This window comes from Ornithodoros turicata, chromosome 7 (assembly GCF_037126465.1).
Source record: "Ornithodoros turicata isolate Travis chromosome 7, ASM3712646v1, whole genome shotgun sequence".
Taxonomy (NCBI): Eukaryota; Metazoa; Arthropoda; class Arachnida; order Ixodida; family Argasidae; genus Ornithodoros; species Ornithodoros turicata.
Window position 1 is genome coordinate 25,969,883 of NC_088207.1, and position 19,624 is coordinate 25,989,506.

General features: G+C 44.4%; 1 protein-coding gene across 1 annotated transcript; it reads left to right on the top strand.

Annotated features, from left to right (window-relative positions):
- The first annotated feature begins 2,941 nt into the window (after window positions 1-2,941).
- On the top strand, window positions 2,942-17,533 carry LOC135400705 (F-box only protein 9-like). Its single transcript, XM_064632563.1, has 13 exons — window positions 2,942-3,073; window positions 4,596-4,715; window positions 6,046-6,103; window positions 6,261-6,344; window positions 8,275-8,302; window positions 9,230-9,341; window positions 9,430-9,531; window positions 12,368-12,429; window positions 13,639-13,724; window positions 14,587-14,703; window positions 15,438-15,664; window positions 17,071-17,147; window positions 17,206-17,533. Exons 1-13 carry the CDS (start codon window positions 3,002-3,004, stop codon window positions 17,312-17,314), a joined length of 1,254 nt encoding a protein of 417 aa, XP_064488633.1. The 5' UTR covers window positions 2,942-3,001; the 3' UTR covers window positions 17,315-17,533.
- The last annotated feature ends 2,091 nt before the right edge of the window (window positions 17,534-19,624 follow it).

Sequence of the window (19,624 nt, forward strand, 5' to 3'; positions counted from 1 at the left end):
AAGGAATGAATCGCATTTCAAAATTTGATATAGTTAAAGCCAGTATGTGTCTGTTATAACAAGGTCATGAACAGGCCACGAAAAGTACAGTTCCTGTGCTACTCCGAACTAACCCTTCTCCCACCAACTTGCAAAGGAAATCTGCGCGCTGCACCCCAGTAATTTCGTTGAAAGATAGCTCTTACTGAATTTTAAAAGGAAAGGTCGCTCCCCAGAGTCCGACTTCAGACAACTCTCCTGTGAACCCTTTCGCTCGAAATCCACGCACCATATTTTCCTGTGTACAACGCGTGCGTCACGCATTGTAAAAAGTGCCCGGAAGAGGAACTGCCCGTTTTCCCCGGAAAAGCCGTTCGTATAAGAAGAAGCTGTGCAACCTCTAGCCTTGATCCAGCTGCTCGACATGGGCGTAAATCGTTCAAGTGCATTGCAGATAGTATATAAAGAGTGTATAAAGAGTACCCACACTCGACGCACCCGCTTTGGTTTGGTTTGGTTTCGCGCTGATGATGTGCGAGAAAAACAAACCCACTCACACGTTTCGTCATCACATCATCACAGTGCCAGGCAGTCTGGCATGAGGAGAGCCACAAATTGTAAACCAGCTCGGCTATCTGTGGAGGACTGGAGGTCAGAGTACGCACCGGGAAGAGGGGGCCGCGCTTCGCGTTACAAGCGGTCGGTTCGCTGCGGATGTGCCACGTGGACAGTGATCGACAAGTTATGTCTTAAATCGGGTGGCGTCCATTGCTCTGACCACATGGCGTTTATGCTCTCTGAGGAGAGTGCTGCGCTTCCAACCGGTCTTACCTATATACATACGACACATCACAGTCGTGGTACCGCTTTGCGAGTCGGGGGGGTACCTTGTCTTTGGGCTTGCAAATGGGAGCGGATTCCTCTTCAGCGCAGCCGTTTCGCTTCCTCGTGTTCACAGCTGAACGCGGATCGGGTAAATAAAACGGGCACGCCTCTTCGCAGTCGATGTTGGAAAGAAGTGAGAGAGATAGTTGTATCATCTTCGCGAATGCACTCTAAGAAAAAATGGCGTGAAAAGGTGGTAACTTCCATGGTTACCATACCTAGGTCAACATAGCGCCTGATAAGGGGTGTAAAAAGGTGGCAAAAGCAATTATCATATACCCAAATTGCTACAAAAAGGCGTACGCCCACCTCGCTCACCGAATCAGAAGCGATAACCCTATCATTCGTGGCAATGGTTGGCGGACAACGTGTGCTATGCGGTGAAGTTCTGTTTTGAGAATGAGGTAGCAGGTAGAACTTTGCAACCTTTTAGGCACAACATATATGCGACAACTATTACCTCCTAAAGGGTGTAACTGCTCCACCCTTTTCTCTGAGAGTGTGGGAGACAATGTTTTCACAGTTGTGTTCGCCACACACACAAACGCGCGCGCGCGCACGCGTTGCGAGTGGTGGGCGCGTTCACGTCTGATAAAGGCATATATGGAGAAAAAGGACACTGCTTCGCTTTGTGTGCGACGCCGCTCACACGAGCAGCAACGAGCACTCTAGTACAATGGCGACAAGCAGCCCAGGTTTATTTCCCTCTCCCTGCGCTGCTAGACTACTGCGTCAGTCAATGGTGGTGCTGCAGGTAGTGTGTAGCAGAGCCGCGGTATGTAGTATTGTGTGTGTGACGTGTTTGGTGGCATCCGCAGTACCACATAATGAGGTGACGTCATTTCGTTTCCCCTACGCTCGCCATAACCACCGTGAACGCTTCAAAACCTGCCTGATACAGCTATAGCTGTAAAACGGATTACCATCCTCTTATATTAGTGAATACGCGTGTAACGCGCGTACAGAGCCGTCCACGTCTAACTGGGGGCCGCAGATATTATCCGTCACGTTCGTCGATGTCGGAGAAGTATTCCGATACAGAATGTTCCTCCATAATAATTCACTTCGCTCGACTTTCGCTTCGCTTCTCGAGCATGCTTTTGCATGCGGCGTGATGCGACGCCGTCACGCATTAGAAGAGGAATATTTTTACGGCCTGCTCCACAGTCCAGTTTCGTTTTTTTTTTCTATATATATTTGAGCATAATAGATCGTACAAGGAGAAAACAAAAACCTATGGAGGAACTCGAGGACTATACACCAGACACGATGTTCAATAACTTTTTTTTCTTCTCGATTGTTGCGATGTATTTCATTTTGTTTATCTTGGAGGTTGTCGTTTCGTTTGTGATCGGTATATCTTTTGGACCAGAGGACTCACTAAAAAATTTCGCGACGAGACGGAGAAGTGACCCAGGTTCGGTGGCACTGGTTGCCTGGGTGCTTTCCCACTCTGTTTCCTACAGATGCTCTTGCAAAGTGTTGCATGTACCGTTGTCGATCATGTTGCGAAAACACTCCTTGCAGACGACGTACCTTGAGCAGATTTGCATGCTTTGAGGACAAACACATAAAATATTTTGCAAGGTAAGGCGTTAACTAAACATGTGAATCGGCTTCGTCGTCCACCTATCGTCGTCCACCATCTTCTCCAGTGGTTCTTCTGCAGTGACCTCCTCCAGAATCCCAAGCACGGGGGGAGAGGGAGAGGTTGCAAAAGTGGGGGAGGGGATCATTATTACTGACATGCGTCTAAAGCTGAAATAGCAAGACCCCCTGTAAGGGTTGCACATCGGTTGAAAAGTTAGGGGGTGTCGTCAAACATTCGGGAGTTTGGGGGTATAGAGGGTCTGAATAAATCACTGTTCTTCAAAGTCATGAAGTTCAAAAACCGCAAATATAGTTTCCTTGCCTTATGCGCGGTTGCTCAGTAGGAACTCAGAAGAGCAGCGAAAAAAATAGCGAAGTAGCCACCACCAAACGAAACCGAAAGTAGCCCAATCTGGCAACCCTGACGAGTAGTAGCTTGCGCCATCCCGGTTTTGGTCAGTGAACTAAACCGCAGCGCAAAGCAAATCGCCAGAACAAAATTAAAAACAAGCATGGCGGCTGCTGCGAAGGCACGGCGGTACAGAAAATGTGTCCTTCGTTTCAATTCCGACCGAGATTGTGTCGCCTGAACTGTGACAACGCCATCATCAGAAATATGGTAACCTCACAAGCGACGTAGATAGTGTGTTCCCTAATTTCTGGCACACTACTCGATTGCGTCTCTCAGTGCTGTATATAGAATGTCCTACTAAACGACACTCCTCACAGCTGTTCGTTAACGTATCTTACGTGCAATCTATATGCTTCTGCAAAGAATGCTTGCCATTCGTGTTTTGGTTTGCAGAAACTTTTGTTCCGAATTTGTCGCCAAGTGATTTGCACGTCGACACCGACGAACAAGAGCGTGACTGCGCAATTGTTTATTTAACGTGCGGTTTCCAGTATAATTTGCTGACATTGCGTGGTTGATCTTTGAGGCAGTGCCGTAAACGTTTCGCATGAATAGCAGTGTTGCCACTCATGTTGCCACAAGCAACGAAAGCTTTCAAAGATAAGCGGTGACAGAAAGCAACTACGCGAATACGATAGCGTATCGAGCCGTAACGTCGTCCCGTGCCCATTTCTTGTTTCTTCACAGAGTTCATATTTTAATATATGCGAGCACAATACAGGGCGTAAAAGTACTCTGTCATGCCTTCCCTTTGCTGCTTGCAGTTCTGTTGGCCATGCCAAGAAATCTGTGCAGTACACTTCCAGCCTCACAGCTTTATTTGAAGGAGGGAGGCTAAAATAAACAAACAACCAAATGACAGGTGGTTCATCTGTCCTCTTACGATTGGGTGAAAAACACGTACATCCGCGTTCTTCCGCTTTGGAGTACAGTAGTTTCCTGTTAGGACATTCATTTTGTACAAGAAGAAGTAACAAAGAAAGAAAACGAGATAGACAGAGAGAACACACACACACACACACAGAAAAAAAAGGAGCAGGTGGGGTGTCCAATCCTAAGAACTTCTTCCTTTTGGTTGTCTGAATAGACCCCGCACCTTCCATTTGGAAAAAAAAAAAAAATATTGTATCCCGTGTTGACGGCATGTGTGTGGGTGCAACGCGTAGATGACAGAGCTGTCTTTGTGATGATGGTGATGATAATTGCCCCATATACTGCTCACATGCCAAGATTGACGGCTGCAGTTTGTGAGGTATTGCAACCCACATAAGTTAAGACGGGCATAATGTGAGTGAAATGTGCCTCGACTTCGTGAGCATCCCACGGGGATGTCTACAGTCCAGGAGTGCAGTATACAATAAGAACAATTCAAGAGGATGTTAATCGTGTGCCTAGCTTAGCAATTATTGCGCTCGACAAAGTCGGTCGATACAAGCACATTATCCAACACATACGTAAACATTCCCGTGCACCAAAAGTTTTGATGGATTTGTTTGCACACTTATTGGGCATGTTTGCTGATCAAGAGCAAATAAAAATTTTAGTTTTATGTGTATCCTTTGTTCAACTGCTTATGGGGGGCAATGTAGGTGACATTGCCCCCACCCTGACCACTGCCTGATCACACATTAAATGATGCAGTAACAGAGCTGAAATGCCCCAAGGACTAATGAATAACGCAAGGGCTGCAACAAATAATATATCCATCAAGCGTATCTGGGCTCTGCAGGAGAATACCACGTGTGCTGCGCAACCAGGAAGTGATGACACCACTGGTGCTGATGACGGAGGTGATGACGAGGAGCCGTCTTCCCGCCGCGCTCAAGGAGACTTGCATCTCCTGGAAAGGGTACGTGCCCTTAAAGGGGGGGGGGGGGTGCTTTCCCCAAAGTGGGTGGAGAGGGATACCATACGTAGCAACGCCACCTAGATAGAGAAAGCCTGCTTACTCGTCGACATAACGTAACAAAGAAGAGACAGCCAATCAGGATCATGTTTTCAACGGCGGTACCCAATCACAAACGTGCTTTCAGCAGTCGTAGACATGGAGACAAACTACCGTCGTCTGCGAGTAGTCCCGAATGGGATATCTTTAAAATGAAGCGCAAAACGGTCCCATATCTTTCTCAAGACTGATTTCCTGGAAAGCGTGTTGCACGTTTTGTCTACAGATTCCAGGTTAGCTGCAACCATTTGCGAGTGCTTGAATTTGCAGAACGCGTTTTGAAACGCAGTAGCAGACAAATTCTGACTTTATATATCGACAGAGTGAAGGAGGGAGAGGAGGCAAAAAGCAGGCCTTCTGTATGTACATGGTCACTAGCAGACGACGAGGCCGATATTATCATCTGCTTTACCTGCGCGGTGCGAATGCTTCAAAATGAGGTGACGCGTAGCTTCTGCACGATGAGCAGTTTCTTACACTAGAATATTCCGTGGGGATGTTGCTGGTGTGAATATACGGATAACACATTGCTAGTATATTGCATGAACATGTTCCTTTGTGCAGCATGTTGAGCGACGTCCATTTTACTGCTGCTTGTAGATTAAGCTACGGTAATTGCAGTTGAATGTTCATCTACAAATGTTTACCATAGTTTCACGCGTATAAGCCGCACTGCAGATAAGCCGTAGGGCCCGATTTTAGGAACATTTTGAAAATTTTTGGGCAGATAAGCCACGGGCAATACGGCGCTACTGATTTGTGCGACAAAGGAGACCATAGAGAAGGTCATAAACCCTGGTGTCCATACTCCGGGGTCAGTATGGTGTATAACAGAGGAGGTCAGTTCTACTATTCTACCAAGATCGGATTGTGCCCTTCCAGAAGGCATGAATCACTGTCACAACATTCATTACAGCTGCTTGGGGTAAGGTACCAGGAAGGTCAGTCTACTCGAATGTGGACACGCCCCTTTTACGCATTTTTTGTGCATTGGTAGGACGGTGCTGTTCCAGATACAGTCGGCCCTTTCATTAAAACCAGCATATGGAGAAAATACCAGGGAAAAATAGACATTAGATAAGCCGCACCGGTGGATAAGCCGCAGAGCACCCGTGATAAAAAAAAATTTAAAAAATCGAGCATAAGCCGAGGCTAATATGCGTGAAATTACGGTACTACAACCTTGATACAAAGTGTATTGTATATTTTGAAGTCGTGTTGTTTAACTCTTTAGGCTAAACAAATGTACATCAAGGGAGCTGTTGCAGAGAAGTCTGGACATGTGTATGAAGGTGAGAATGTCGTGTGTTGTATATCGAAAAAAAAAGAAACACACCACAGAGAAAGGTTTGAAAACTTGTTATTAGTAATGGCTAGTAAAAAATTTATTGGAGTCAGTCAAGAGCAAAATTAATAAACTAAATACTAATGGCTAGTTTTGATTTTCAGCAATCTCATTCTACAGGCGAGCTGTTCAGCTGGTGCCGGACATTGAATTCCGTTTGGCCGACAGCTGCTTTTGGTCTTTCACTGGTGAGTTGTCAGCTTCTAAGTTGCGGGACATGACAGTGTGGGTCGGATCAAGGAAATGGGGTATGACAAAAATAAAGTGTCACAAAAGCTACTTACTCTCAAGTCTGATGAGTAATTTCACGCGTATAAGCCGCAGGACCCGTTTTTAGGAACATTTTGAAAATTTTCGGGCAGATAAGCCGCGGGCAGTACGACACAACTGATTTGTGCGAGAAAGGAGGCCATAGAAAGGCCATAAAACCTGTGGTCCATACTCCGGGGTCGGCATGGTGTACAACAAAGGTCGGTTCTAGTGTTCTACCAAGATCGGATCGTGCTCTTGTTAGTGTTCTTCATGGATCGACGGGTCAGTGGCCTTCCAGAAGACATGAATCACTGTCAAAACTTTCGGTAAAGCTGCTTGGGGGAAGGTACCAGGAAGGTCAGTCTACTCGAATGTGGACGCTGTTACGTGTTGTTCGTGCATTGTCAGGCGGTGCTGTTCCAGAGACACTGTAGGCCCTTAAAACCAGCGTATGGGGAAAATACCAGGGAAAAATAGCCATGAGGTAAGCCACAGAGCGCCCGTGAGAAAAAAAATCGCGCATGAGCCGCGGCTAATATGTGTGAAATTACGGTACATTGTAACACAAACAGTCGAAACAGAACAAACAGTAAGTTGGGCTTGCTGCTGAATGAGCACCTTTTCTCTTTCTTCGATTTTCCTTGCCCAATCCTCCCTTCCTCCTCTCCCTATTGGTCTCTCACATTCAGCCAGTATTTTTTGTTGTGAATGGTAGCAAACCTGATAGTCATGATCATGGGGGATCATACGGGCCTTGTTCAGCGGCATGCTGATGATTACTAGCTCTGTGTGGGCTGCTGATAAGCAATGTAGACTATGGGGGAGAGGGCTGAGGGAGAGAAGGCACTGGCCAGACGACGCTACACACATTCTGACGTTACTGCTGTTAGAATGCAGAACACAAAGTTCGAGATGCGATGTGCTCCCAGCACCACATCAACAGACATTAAGATGACAAACACCCCTTTGTCATGCTTTCATGTAAAGAAAGTTCAAAATGTTTTGCTCTTGCTTGGAGCATTTTGCTTTGCAAAATGCTCTTTTTCTCTCTCTCATCCCATCTCTCTGGCCACAGCTGCTGGCACACGTGCTGGCAACGTAGCTCGTTCAAATAATAGCTCAGTAAAGAACTACGAAGCACAAAGCTCAGCAAAGTTGTAGAAATGTTGCCCTGGACACCCATTTACTCTGAGGTGCCATCTTCGAATAGAGGTGTGATGCCTCTGCAGTACTGATAAAGTATGTGGGATTGGCAAATAATGTGTTGCTGAAAGTAACATGTAGTGCCTGTACTTTGCTTAGCAAATTCTGCTTCACCTTAAAGCACTAGGAGTGCACCTTTACAGTTTACCTCCCATGTGGGTCAATGCTAAGTTGGCAGTTTACCGACTCATTTACCGATGAAGATTTCAGAGATCAGATGTTTTCCTCAGATTCACCGTTTTCCTCAGTTTCACAGATTCAAGTGCAGTAAATAATTTTCTAAGCACATAATAGAAACACATGACAGAAAAACATGAAGTGATTCAAATAGATACACCCATAAATGCGGATTGATTCCCTGGGAAGATGGTTGGTTGGTGTTGGTGCTGGTGAAAGGGCACGCTGCTGTCGGCCTCACACTGATGCCCTGGGGAATGTGCGTCCTGGGCCGACTTCTAAGGGGACTGTGCCGTCTTAAAGCGTCTGAGGAAGAGACGCCTGGGAAGAGATGCACTTGTCCTTGTAATACTTGTAGTTCACGACAAGTACTTAAAAGTTGTACACAGTTATATTGACGAATGAAGATTGTATTAAACGTAGTGGAATACATTGAAATGTGAAGCATATTGATGCATTGTCTTTATTTATTTATTTTTTTACCAGATGATGAAAGTGAAGACTCTGATATTGGGTGAGTTCATCTTAGCTCTTTCTTTTGAACTGGTTTTCACTTTACTTTCTGCTTAACTAACTAAAGTTAAAGACATTTGGTCTTGCGTTTACGAAATTCTACGTATGAAATCATATTGAATGTCTGATACCAGCTGCAAAGCTGGAAGAACGCTAGCTTGCTTGAAATTGAAAAACTGAAATATTGAAGCTTGCTTCTGTTTTGTCCCTTCACGATCAGATTCTATGTCATAGTGACTGTCTGAAATCAAATCGAGGCTAAACAAACATTATCACGAGCTTTCTTATGATGCTCACACTCGCTGTGCAAAATATTTCAATTAAATTTACAGCCAGTTATTTAAAATTGAATCTTGTAGCCAGCGTTTTCACCTCTGTGACACCTCTGTCACTAACTTGCTGTACCTGTTCTGTCAAGCGATCGAATCACCAGTCCGAGACAAAAGTTGCTGATTACGTTTGACCACATTCCAAAACAATCCTCAATCACCCTTATCTTGGCTGCACACCCTCGTGGTGTTCGCCAAGTTGTGGTATCTTGATGCTTATGTCACAGTGAAACCGAAACCAGACGTGAACATGTTGTCCATCTCTCTCCTTTATCTAAAAATCTACAGTGCTCTGTTACAGTTTACAGTCGCATACAACTCTAACCTTACATTCACTCAACAGCTCCAAACTGTCCTTTCTTGTGTTGTCCAAACATACTTTTTTTTTTAATTGTACTCCACTATAATTGTTAGGGTGCTCCCTGTAGAAAAAAAAAAAAAAAAGGAATTTACACATTTTCTTTACGACAATCGTAGCTCGGTGTAAATGATGAACGCCGTGACTACAGTGTTGAATTATTCGTGTTATCAATCAGTCAAATTGTATTGACGATACTACGTCAACATGATTGACTTGCCACTTTGTGCCAACATGCCAGAAACAAGAGCGAGGATGAAACGGGAGTAGATGATTCATCCCTGCCGCTCTACCAGCGTATCAAGCTGCAACATTCTTCAGCCAGCACCTGCCAAGTAGCCTCGGAACAAAAGGTTGTGCATGGTCTGCTCGTTCGGTTTCAACTGTCGCACTGTTTACTACGGTGACCACATTTCCTCAAAAGTCAACATTTACTTTTAGGCGACTCACATTTCTGACCTTCCTCGGGAAGTGTTCTCGTACATCCTACGATGGGTGGTGTCTTCTGACCTGGATCTACTGTCTTTAGAGGCTGTGTCCAAGGTATGGTGCTGCACATGGGGATGTAAGCTAAAATGAATATCATTTCTGTTACTTCCATGTTTTTGAAGGAGCGAGGGAGTGACATTGAATGTGGCTCAAAACCTCGTTTCATTCATGAAAACAACTTATTGGGTGCCGCCGTGCACAATATTTTTGCTGTCCGGTGTATTGTCACTGCATGATTAAAGTTGCAAAAACACCCAGAAAAAGCAGCCAAGCAGCAGCTTGGTCACCTTGCGTGACATCAGTGGATGAACATGGCATCCAGGCCTGTGTGGCGAGCAGTCGTAAGCCCGCATTGGCCACTCAAAATACACCTGCTGCTGCTGCAGCGGCCAGGCTACATCCCGAGTAGAGCCTGAAGTGTTAGGGCTTAACCCGATTCTTCCCCGAATTGAAGGTTGCCTGTCTATAGGGTGAAACCCGATTTTTACCCGGCAAATTGCCCTCACTGAGACGTCTGTAGGAATGCACACTACCTAACTTAATTGGCAGCAAATGCAGTTATGTCACCATTTGTAGCAAACCAGTACAGTTAGTTTGAGTAACTGAGCCCGATTTCTCCCCAAATTTAGCATACTGGAAGTTTCTTCCTTCGAATTCGCATGAATTTAGTGTACATGTTTATTTACCCGATTTTTACCCCCCGAGTTTAGAAAAACATATTTCCCGAAAACTTCAGGCTCTAATCACGAGTCGCCTGATCTGCCCTCCCATTGAGACTGCGAACATCACAAGGTCATACCTGCCAGGTCTCCCAGATTATCCGGGAGACCCCCGAATTTCGTTCAGTCTCCCGATTGTACGGACGCACCCTCCAATCTCCCGGAAAATTGGGGCCTTGGGCTTTTTTTTTTCCCTCTCATTTTCCTTTAAAAGCTGCCCAAATGTATTCCTGAAGAATTAGACAGCCCGTAACACGTTTTTCTTGGAAGGCTGGGTTGGCAGAATCCCAGCAAAAGAGTGGAGGAGGTGAGCAGCGCACCACATATGGTAGGATGAACCATCCACGGCTGGAGGTCGTGGCAGATCGCGTGCTTCATTGTTTCTGTGTTTCTCAACAAGACGTGCTATCGTCAGTTCAGTCTCGTACAGTAGCTTCGTTTCCTCCGATGGCGCTCGCCAAACAGAAGAAGAAATGCCTGTACGTGTTCCGCATACATGCCAAGTGCCGTTTCACTGGTTTTCCGGTTGAGCACAAGCTGCGTTGTGACCGCGTGTGACCGCTGATCTAGAAGACGTTCCCAAAATGTGACGAACCGAAGTGCTACATGTACGGACAGATGTAGGCCACTGCCATCATCGGTGAAATGCCTGCGCCCATGAAGAATGCAACGTTGGAGAGCCAGTTGACGACGTCTCATTGCAATGCACAACGCTTCTCATGCTCTGTGACCCTGACGGCGTCGATGAAGGTTCCCTACATATTCGGTGCCAGCTGTGATTTGGCGCGCGCCAATCGTGTTTCGCTGGACTGCCGCTAGGATACGACGCGAGCGTTAAAAAGGTCCATTGCTGTCGATGGAAGCAACGAGAGTGTGTCGCACCTCCACCTGATAGTGCCTACGTATGACGTTGATGAATCGCAATACAGTCGGTGGCAATGATATCTTGAGTGCACAGAATTAATGCGTAGCGCGTACTGCCCCCACTTTCCCCCGTTGCGCTGCGGCCAATCTCCCGAATTTTGAGTGCATCAGGTTGGCAGGTATGCAAGGTGATGTCGACTTCCCTCATTAACTTGCATACTCTTTAAAGGAGTTGAAGGTTTCTGGAGAGTGTGCAAATGAAATAAGCCAAAAATGAAAAAAATTATGGAAGTGCATATCTCTGCTGCTTTAAATTTAAGCACGTCCAGTTCCATTGTTTCTTAGCATCTGTATTTCCATTTGTCTCCTCCCTGTAGAGGTAAATTGAAGTTTCATCTTTTTTGGTTTGACCCATCCGTGAACATGATGTTTACACAGATGTTTCTTGTAACAGTATCTTTGCACTCCCTGTAACTTCCCCCCTCTCCTCAGTGTATGATTTTCATCTTATCTTCATGTTGCCCTGGAGTTGAAATTTGTATGGGTTTTGACTGGTTTCAAACTTAATTTTGGTACTCTTGAAGCAGATTCTACTGAAACTCTTCAGACATAATTCCTCCACAGGCTTAAAAGGTGTTTGCTATCCCGGTTGCTCTCCATAAAGGGCACTGTCAGTAATTTTGTTCCCATTTTCTTTCTCAGCCTGCTTGCCACCTCGAGTTAGAGAAATATTCAGGGATTTCTTACACCTAAAAAAAGTTTTGAGTTTGTTGAATACTACACATCAGGAATGAAGAATATGTGTCCGTACCCTCTGACACATTGTTCAAATTGTGTGCTCATTTGTTGTAACACTGCTGAAAGCACTGCATGTACCTGACTGGATTGTTTTTTCTTGTGAATTGGCAAGTTTGGCAATTTGTTTGGAGCTTACAATGTTCGAAGATTATTCTGAATGCCATAAACATACTTGATATCATTGTGTTTCTGAAAGACATACCTGTATCGGTTAACCAGACATTTATAGTTTCATTGTACTGCTATGGAAAAACTATTTAAGTTCACGGAGCCTTTCTTTTTTTTTTTTTTTTTCATACAGCAAAACAACCAAGTTTGTTGTTTATGGGCGCCTGAAAACTAAAATACCTCAAATACCTCAAAGCACGTTGAGATAGCCAACCATCTACATATCAGGCAGACAGCTTTTCTACTGCTGTGCCGGCTTAGTTTCTTTTTCTCAGTTACAGCTTGCACCCAGTTTAAAAATAGGAAGAATGAATGCATTCTAAATTAATGGATTTCCGCAGGTGTGCCGTGGCTTCTACCTTTGTGCTAGAGATCCAGAACTTTGGCATTTGGTGTGCCAGAGGTGAGCATGTGACTGTGCAAAATGCGAGAAATTGGGCACGTGGTGCCCGCAGGAGACGCGTAGAAGTTCTGGTAATAATAAGTCGTCATTTAGGCCCTTAAGGCACCGATACAGATTTTAGACACTAATCTAGAAATAGACACTTACAGGCACAGGAGAACTTCTCTAAGGCCTGGTCTCACCAACGCCGATTAACATTTGAACCGAGATCAGCGGTCCCTTAACTTGAATTTAACGCTTAACTCTGCTTCACTAAAGGGAGTTACTGCCCTCAAACATTACTGACATCACCAACTATCATCTGTAAAAAAAGAATTGAGCGTTATTTTCAAGCTTTAGCCGCCCTTGATCTCGGTTCAAAGTTAACCAGCATTGGTGGAACAGGGCCTAAATGTATGATCGTTTAGACAATCTTAAGAGATATTCTTAATAATCAAAGAGGCATGATACTGGACAAACAAACAAACAAACAAACAAAAATAAGGGGTCTTTTCCCCTTGGAGAGATCCACAAGGTTTTGGGCATAGAATTTAATTTGGTGACCTCTAATTTAATTAGTAATTAAAACTAAATTAACATAATTGATTAAATTAACAGATTACCTGATAACTAAAAATAAATTGATTACAAAAAGTTAACCTACAAAATAAAAATTAAAACTACAAAATTAAGGGTCTCTTGCACCCCTCTGTTGGAGAGGGGTAAAAGGTCCTGGGCATAGAGTTTAGTTTGGTGATGTTAAATTTAATTCCCTTTACTTTTAGTCAGTGATAAGTTTAAATTGATCACATTAATGTAAATAATTTAACTGGACCCAACACCAAACCGTATGTGTAACCCATTGCTGTAAGGAGCTGCTTTGTAAATTATATTAAACAAATTAATTAACTATCGTTAAAATAATATCAATTACAATAATCTAATTGAACACTACACTGAACTGTAATGCCAAAATGTTACATGAAGTTTCTTGAGTGTCACCCACATAAACTCTCAGAAAGACGTAAATTCTACGTCAAAAGTCCTTGCCTAAAGATTTTCTCAAAAGGTCCAGCATCTGCTGATGATATAACATAGTGTATGCAGTAAGTGGCCCCTTTTGTAACGCGAGCCTGTACTGCTATGGAGACTGAACCATGAGTACGTACGCCACGTCACGTGTCACATAATATCTTTTGCATTTCATGTTCACCTACACATCTGCAACAGAACATGGGGATTGGATTGTGGCCAACTGCTGCAGTACAAGTCGTGGAGGGAAATGTACATTCTCAGGCCTCGGTTACGTTACAATGGTGGGTGGAAATATCATGGCCAAAAAATAGGTTTTCCGTGATGACTTCTCGGAGCAATTCTTTTTAATTTTGACATGCTTTTCGCCTTCGCCGAAAAGTGGAAAATGCAGCAGAAGTGTCATGTCACGGAGGTCCCCGACCTGAGGGTTCCGCTTTCATTTTTTCTCTCGTTTGTATCATTTGCACATTGCATTCTGCAGCACACGGTGGCAAACACCGATTATATCTCGATCCTCGATATAGTGAAATTCAATAACGAAATTTAGGGTACCATGTGAAATAATTTGTATTTAATATATATAGATATATATATATATAATTTAAATATTTGTAAATAATTTGCCGCAACTGGCCACCATATTTCGTCAGGCTTGATACAATGAAATATTCGGTACAACGAAATAAATTGTCGATGAAAGATGAAAGTCATTGAAAAGGTTAGCCAGCTGTAGGACTCGAACCCACATCTTCTGGATTGCCGGTCCAAGGCTCTACCAATTGAGCTAAGCTAACACGCCTTCTCAGGGACTTCCAAGTGTGCGTCATCTGAAGGGACAAACCAGCCACTCTCTCTCACTCATCCTCCTTTCACTCTTAAATTTTTGCTCACTCATACACACATTCATACGACGCCTCAGAACATCAGTTCTTTCATGAAATAAATGGTGTTTCCCGTGAGTTTCGTTATACTATTGTGGTTCGACTGTATCTATTATGGCAATTTATTTGTCAGATCCGTGATGCATGTTGAAACAGGTGTGGAAACAGAGCTGTCTTGATCAAATAACCCCTGTTTAGTAAAATACATGTATGCAAAGTTGCGAACAGTAGACTGACCAAACCTTGTCTCCCTTTTGACCAGGTGTGTACATAAATAAGACAACGTACGTACGGCAGGGGGAATCCTCTTTCCAGGACTCTAGCTACCGGCCGTGCTTCCTGGTGGAGTACTTTAGGTACCTACGTTTTTTTCCCGAAGGTCAGTGGCTAAGCTTGTATTTATGAACTGTATCACATCATGTATCAATCTGTATCACATTTGTTCACGTGAGAGCAAAAAGCTCGAAAAATATCGTGTGGTGCTCATCTAGGGAAGTGTTTGTCAGAGTAGGGAGGAGAAATGTTTCCCTCACGTTCTCGTTTGCCTCCATGGATCCCACCGGTCCTTGGAACCCTTGAATACCCTGGACTTCAAAAATGTTGTTTTCCCCTTAAAACTGTTTTTGATTTTGCATTTTTCTTGTTCTTATCGAGCTGCTGGTGCAAATTCTGCTTTTCCAGGGTCAGAGCTGTAGTTTTGGTTTAGCAGTCATTCTAATAGGAATCAGTAGGGGAAACTGCAATTGTGAGAAGTGCATGGCACCCGCTGTTGTATTCATCAACATGATAAATCGATCTATCTATCTGTCTATCTTTAACATCCAGGGGTTGTCAGTCCCCATGCATTCTCTAATGCAATACCTTTATTTTATGTTTTTCAAAACATTGAAGCCCTAGTTATAAGCTGTGTTTTTTGTCCTAGGCAATTTTATGGCTGAACTCTAAAAAGGTCGTTGAAAGACCCTCGAATATTTGTTCCAAAATTCAGTGGGAACCATGGCCCTTTTGCTGTTCCTCATCTTGTGTTACTCTGCACATGAGGTGCAATGACTAGCAATTTTACAAGCACGGCAGACAGAGAAAACCATGTACATTACCGAATTTTGAATGCAGGGAAGGTCTTAATGCTGACAACGGCCGATAATCCGTACCTCGCACTGGGCAAGCTCCGCAGCCGGCGTCAGGTCCACTCATCCGTGCTCGTGGGGCGCTTCCATCTTGACGGGAATCATCTGCAAGCCGTTCTTCAAAGAGTGAAGAGCCACACCGGTGTAAAGGCACCCTACAGACGTCTCAGACAACACCCCGTGGAACCAGAGGCGGAGCAAACCTTTCATGTGGTATTCCTTTTTAGCTTTTATTATTCTTTTTCTCTAAGTGCTGTAAAAGTGGTTAATAATTTATGAATTCAGACAGAGTGACACACCGTGTATTCACACGAGCGACATCCTCGCGGAATATTCTAGTGGAAGAGAGAGCGAAAACACTGCTCACAGAGCCGAAGTTCCGTCCCGTGTTATGTTGAGCATTCACACGGTGCGGAATATCGGGAGTGGCCAACTGTGCATTTAGCAGACGACACCGTCGGCGTGTTTTCCTGTCGTCTGCTACGGAATATCTTGTGGCTGTGTAGCAGCATATACCGCACAGTTAGCAGTGTACGTGAAGACACGATGTTGAGCGCTCGCGCTCACGTGACAGCAGAAAGCTGTGATGCTTTTCGCACCTTCCGCTTCTGGGGCAATGTCGCTTGTGAGAATACACAGACATGGGAAATACTTTGCCGGAACTAAGTTTCATGACATGTGTTCTCCTTGGATGTAGCTTGCTGGACAAAAGTTTACTGAACACGGAACGGCGTCATTTGAAGTACCACCACTTGTATGAGTGGTTTCCCGTTTCATCTGCTACCGTGGTGGAGAGAATGAGGGCGCCTCCGTCCCGTGAGCTTTTGTCTAGCACCGTGACGTAGAGCCCACCTTGGCCAGAGTGGTGGAAATTAAAGATTTTTTTCAACACGCTGGAAAATACCGTATTTACTCACGTATAAAACACACGTTCTTTACCCAAAAACATTGCGCCATTGAGGAGGTGCGTTCCACACACGGGAAAATTGGGACGCAACACTTAAGGTACACCAAGGTAAGGCACTAAAGTACGTTTCATTCTGGCATATCCGCGGCGATCTCCCCGGAATCAAACGTCACGATTCTCCCACGTCAAATGATCTTCCGTTCTATCAAGAGTGAACGAAATACTCGTCGATGTTCATTTGTCGTTCGTCACTCTGGCACCAGGTGCTCTACTTCGTTGACTGCGCAAGACGATCTGGCTGTGCTAGGAAAGTCGGGGTGCATTAAATGTGCGGGAAACAAAAAAGTACCATCATTTCGGTGCTCAAGTTGGGGTGCGTTAAGCCCGTGAGTAAATACGGTATTGGTTCTTCCGTGGCATCTATGTGGAGAAAAACCCTTCCTTAGTTCATTTGACATGAATGTTCAAGATGACATTCAATTCTTCAGTTCAGAGTGCGGAGCAACGAAACGACGTTGGAATGTGTGCAGAATTGGGGGCTCATTGGTTGTAAACGTCACCACGCGCGATACCGATCAATATAGCTGCCGGTCACAGCCCAGTCTAGTGCTGTAGCCTCCGTAGTCGCTCTCAGCATCTTTCCACCGAGAAATCCCTTTGTTAGAAGCTCGATTACAAAATTAATCGAGCCTCACCAACAAACTATTTTCAGGAGCTGGAACTTCGAACCGTACGTGGCCGTTCCAACGTTCAGCTTGTGTGGAGAAACTATGCCATACACACATTCTGGTAAGTTGCAGCTGGCATTACCAGGTGCGGGTAAAGCTGAGTGTGCATTAACTTTCAGGAAAGGCGAAGAAACTGTGACAACCTTTGAACTGACGCAGACTACATTTCCAGCGCTCTGGTTCTCTCGTGTGAAGAGCTTCACTTCGGTCGCAGAAACTGCACTGTAATGGGTCTGGGAAGTGAGGGCTTACACCTTTGGGTAAATTGCTGTGAAACTTTTTCTTTTTTTTTTAAGATGGGACTACTGTTTCTGTTGATAGTATTCTTCGACTCTGTTCCTTAAATGGACCCCTAAAGTTTGGAGTAAGGGATGGTGTAAGACACAATATGTAGACCAACACATTGTTGTAGAATAAACACTTGTAAAAAACAAGTTATGCAGTGTAGTGTTCCTCTGATGATACAAACAGAAAGAGGTTCCCAAAAATGGTTGTCCTTCTAAATTGCACTGCAGCAAGCTTGAGTCTGCTAAGGTTATGACTACTCCTTTTGGATGCCACAGCACAGGTAATATAATGTGATATTTAGTAGTTGTGGTAGCAGAAATGCATGCATGTGTTTCTGCCCTGTTCTCGTGGACATTCGTTTTTGCATTGTTTTCTGTCACCTTGAGTAGGCTCTACCACAACTCATACCAGGAGAGATCATACCAATTCAAGTCTTGCTGGGGAGAAGTACTATATGAGGAAAAAATATCGTAGCATGTGACTTATAGTGAAGAAAGTGTACAAATCCCACAAATAACACTAAGCACACTGAAGGATTGTTGAAGCACACTACATGGGAAATAAGGAATTAGAAAAAAATGTAATTGAAATTTTCCCACATTTCACTAGTCATGTGGAATAATAATAAGGCACTAATCACTTGAGTAGGTGAACGGCCTCAACCTGTATCCCGGCTTATCACAATGCTATCTACAAGAAGTCCATTGGCACGCTTTTTCAGACATTTTTGTGATGCCTTCTTGATTTCTGAATTGATTCTTTCAAATTGTTTTCTTCAGATACGATTCCGTTATGATGATGTATTCACATGTATTATACAGTGTGGTCTTCGTTCAGCAAGACTTACACTTTATTCATGATTTTTCACCCATCAATTCCATTCAGAAAGCAATGCTGGCCAGGTGTAAGGGGCTTGTGTTGTGTGCGTAACTGATATCGGTTTAGAATGTTCTCAATGGCAATTCTGCTAGAAGAGACAAGGCATCTTTTTTAGAGGGCGATCCATTAACAATCCATTCACTTGGTATGATTTGTCCTGGTAAGAGTTGTACTGGCAGGAGTTGTCTTGGTATGAGCTAGGTGGTCATCCTTACCGTATCCCCCACCTCAGCCGGCATGCCGCAAAAGTGGAGGGAGTCAAACGTTGAGGTTTCCAAAAGCTGGTCTTCAGTGGCATGCCGCAAAATTCGAGGTTTTTCTCATTGAAAGCCATTTTTTCGTTGGGGTGATGTCCAGGCTGACCATTCCTCCTCTATCTCCGGAAACTTGGCTCGCTTTTTTTTTTCCCCTTCTTTGCTAGATGGCACGTTTCTTCTCTTCCGAATAAAAATGTCGTTTGGCTGCGCTGTGAGCCTTTACCTGGTCATGACATCTGACCCAGTCTTGCACACATTGATGAGGAATTACAAACGCCATTGCAGCAGCCACTGATGTTACCTCCCGCTTCTTCATAGTTTCAGAACGTTTAGCTTGAATGCGATAGAGTAACCTCAGGTGCGAGATTGTCCCTGCCGTTTCCCACATGTCCGCTCACCATCATAGCCGATGTTTCTGATGCTCGTGTCATCGATTGTTATGAGAGCTGTCCCTGCCGTCTATCTTCTTTGCTTCTTGTGCTAGCACTGAACTTGAGACGGAAATGTCACTGTGGCTGTTGGCCTTAATCAGTGACGTACCAACGTGTTGGCGTGAGTCACACATAGCCATTCCTGGTGATAAACCTCTTTGGAAGGAACATTCTGTGGTGCTTGCTACTTTGTCAGTTATCAGTCACTAAAGGAAATTCACCTGGGATTTTACGGCATACCACTGAATACGGGGTTTTGCGGCATGCTGGTCTCCCCCCCGACTGATGCAGCATGCCAGCTGATGCGGGGGTATATGCTAAGTAGAACGCTGATATGCTTCCTGGAAAAAGTTGCGTGGAAAGTGTTCACCGTGTGATTTTTCTATGGGAGGGATTGGTAAACGTGTGGCGGATTACTGATGCTACTATTTCAGAAGTAGCATGATCTGGGACAGGGCTCTGTTGAAGCAAAGAAAGTTTGGGTATGGAGCCCAGAATTCTCCGGGTATGGAGCAGCCTTGTTTTGATCGGCTGTGTTTTATGTTTCGATATCTTATTTTTCTCCTATTGTGCTTTGTAATACCTGTAAGCTGTGCAAGCCTGGCTTAATCAGTTAGCACACTTGACTGGTAATAATGAGTGAAGCCCCTAGATTTCTGAGGCAGAAAATTGACAATTCTGCA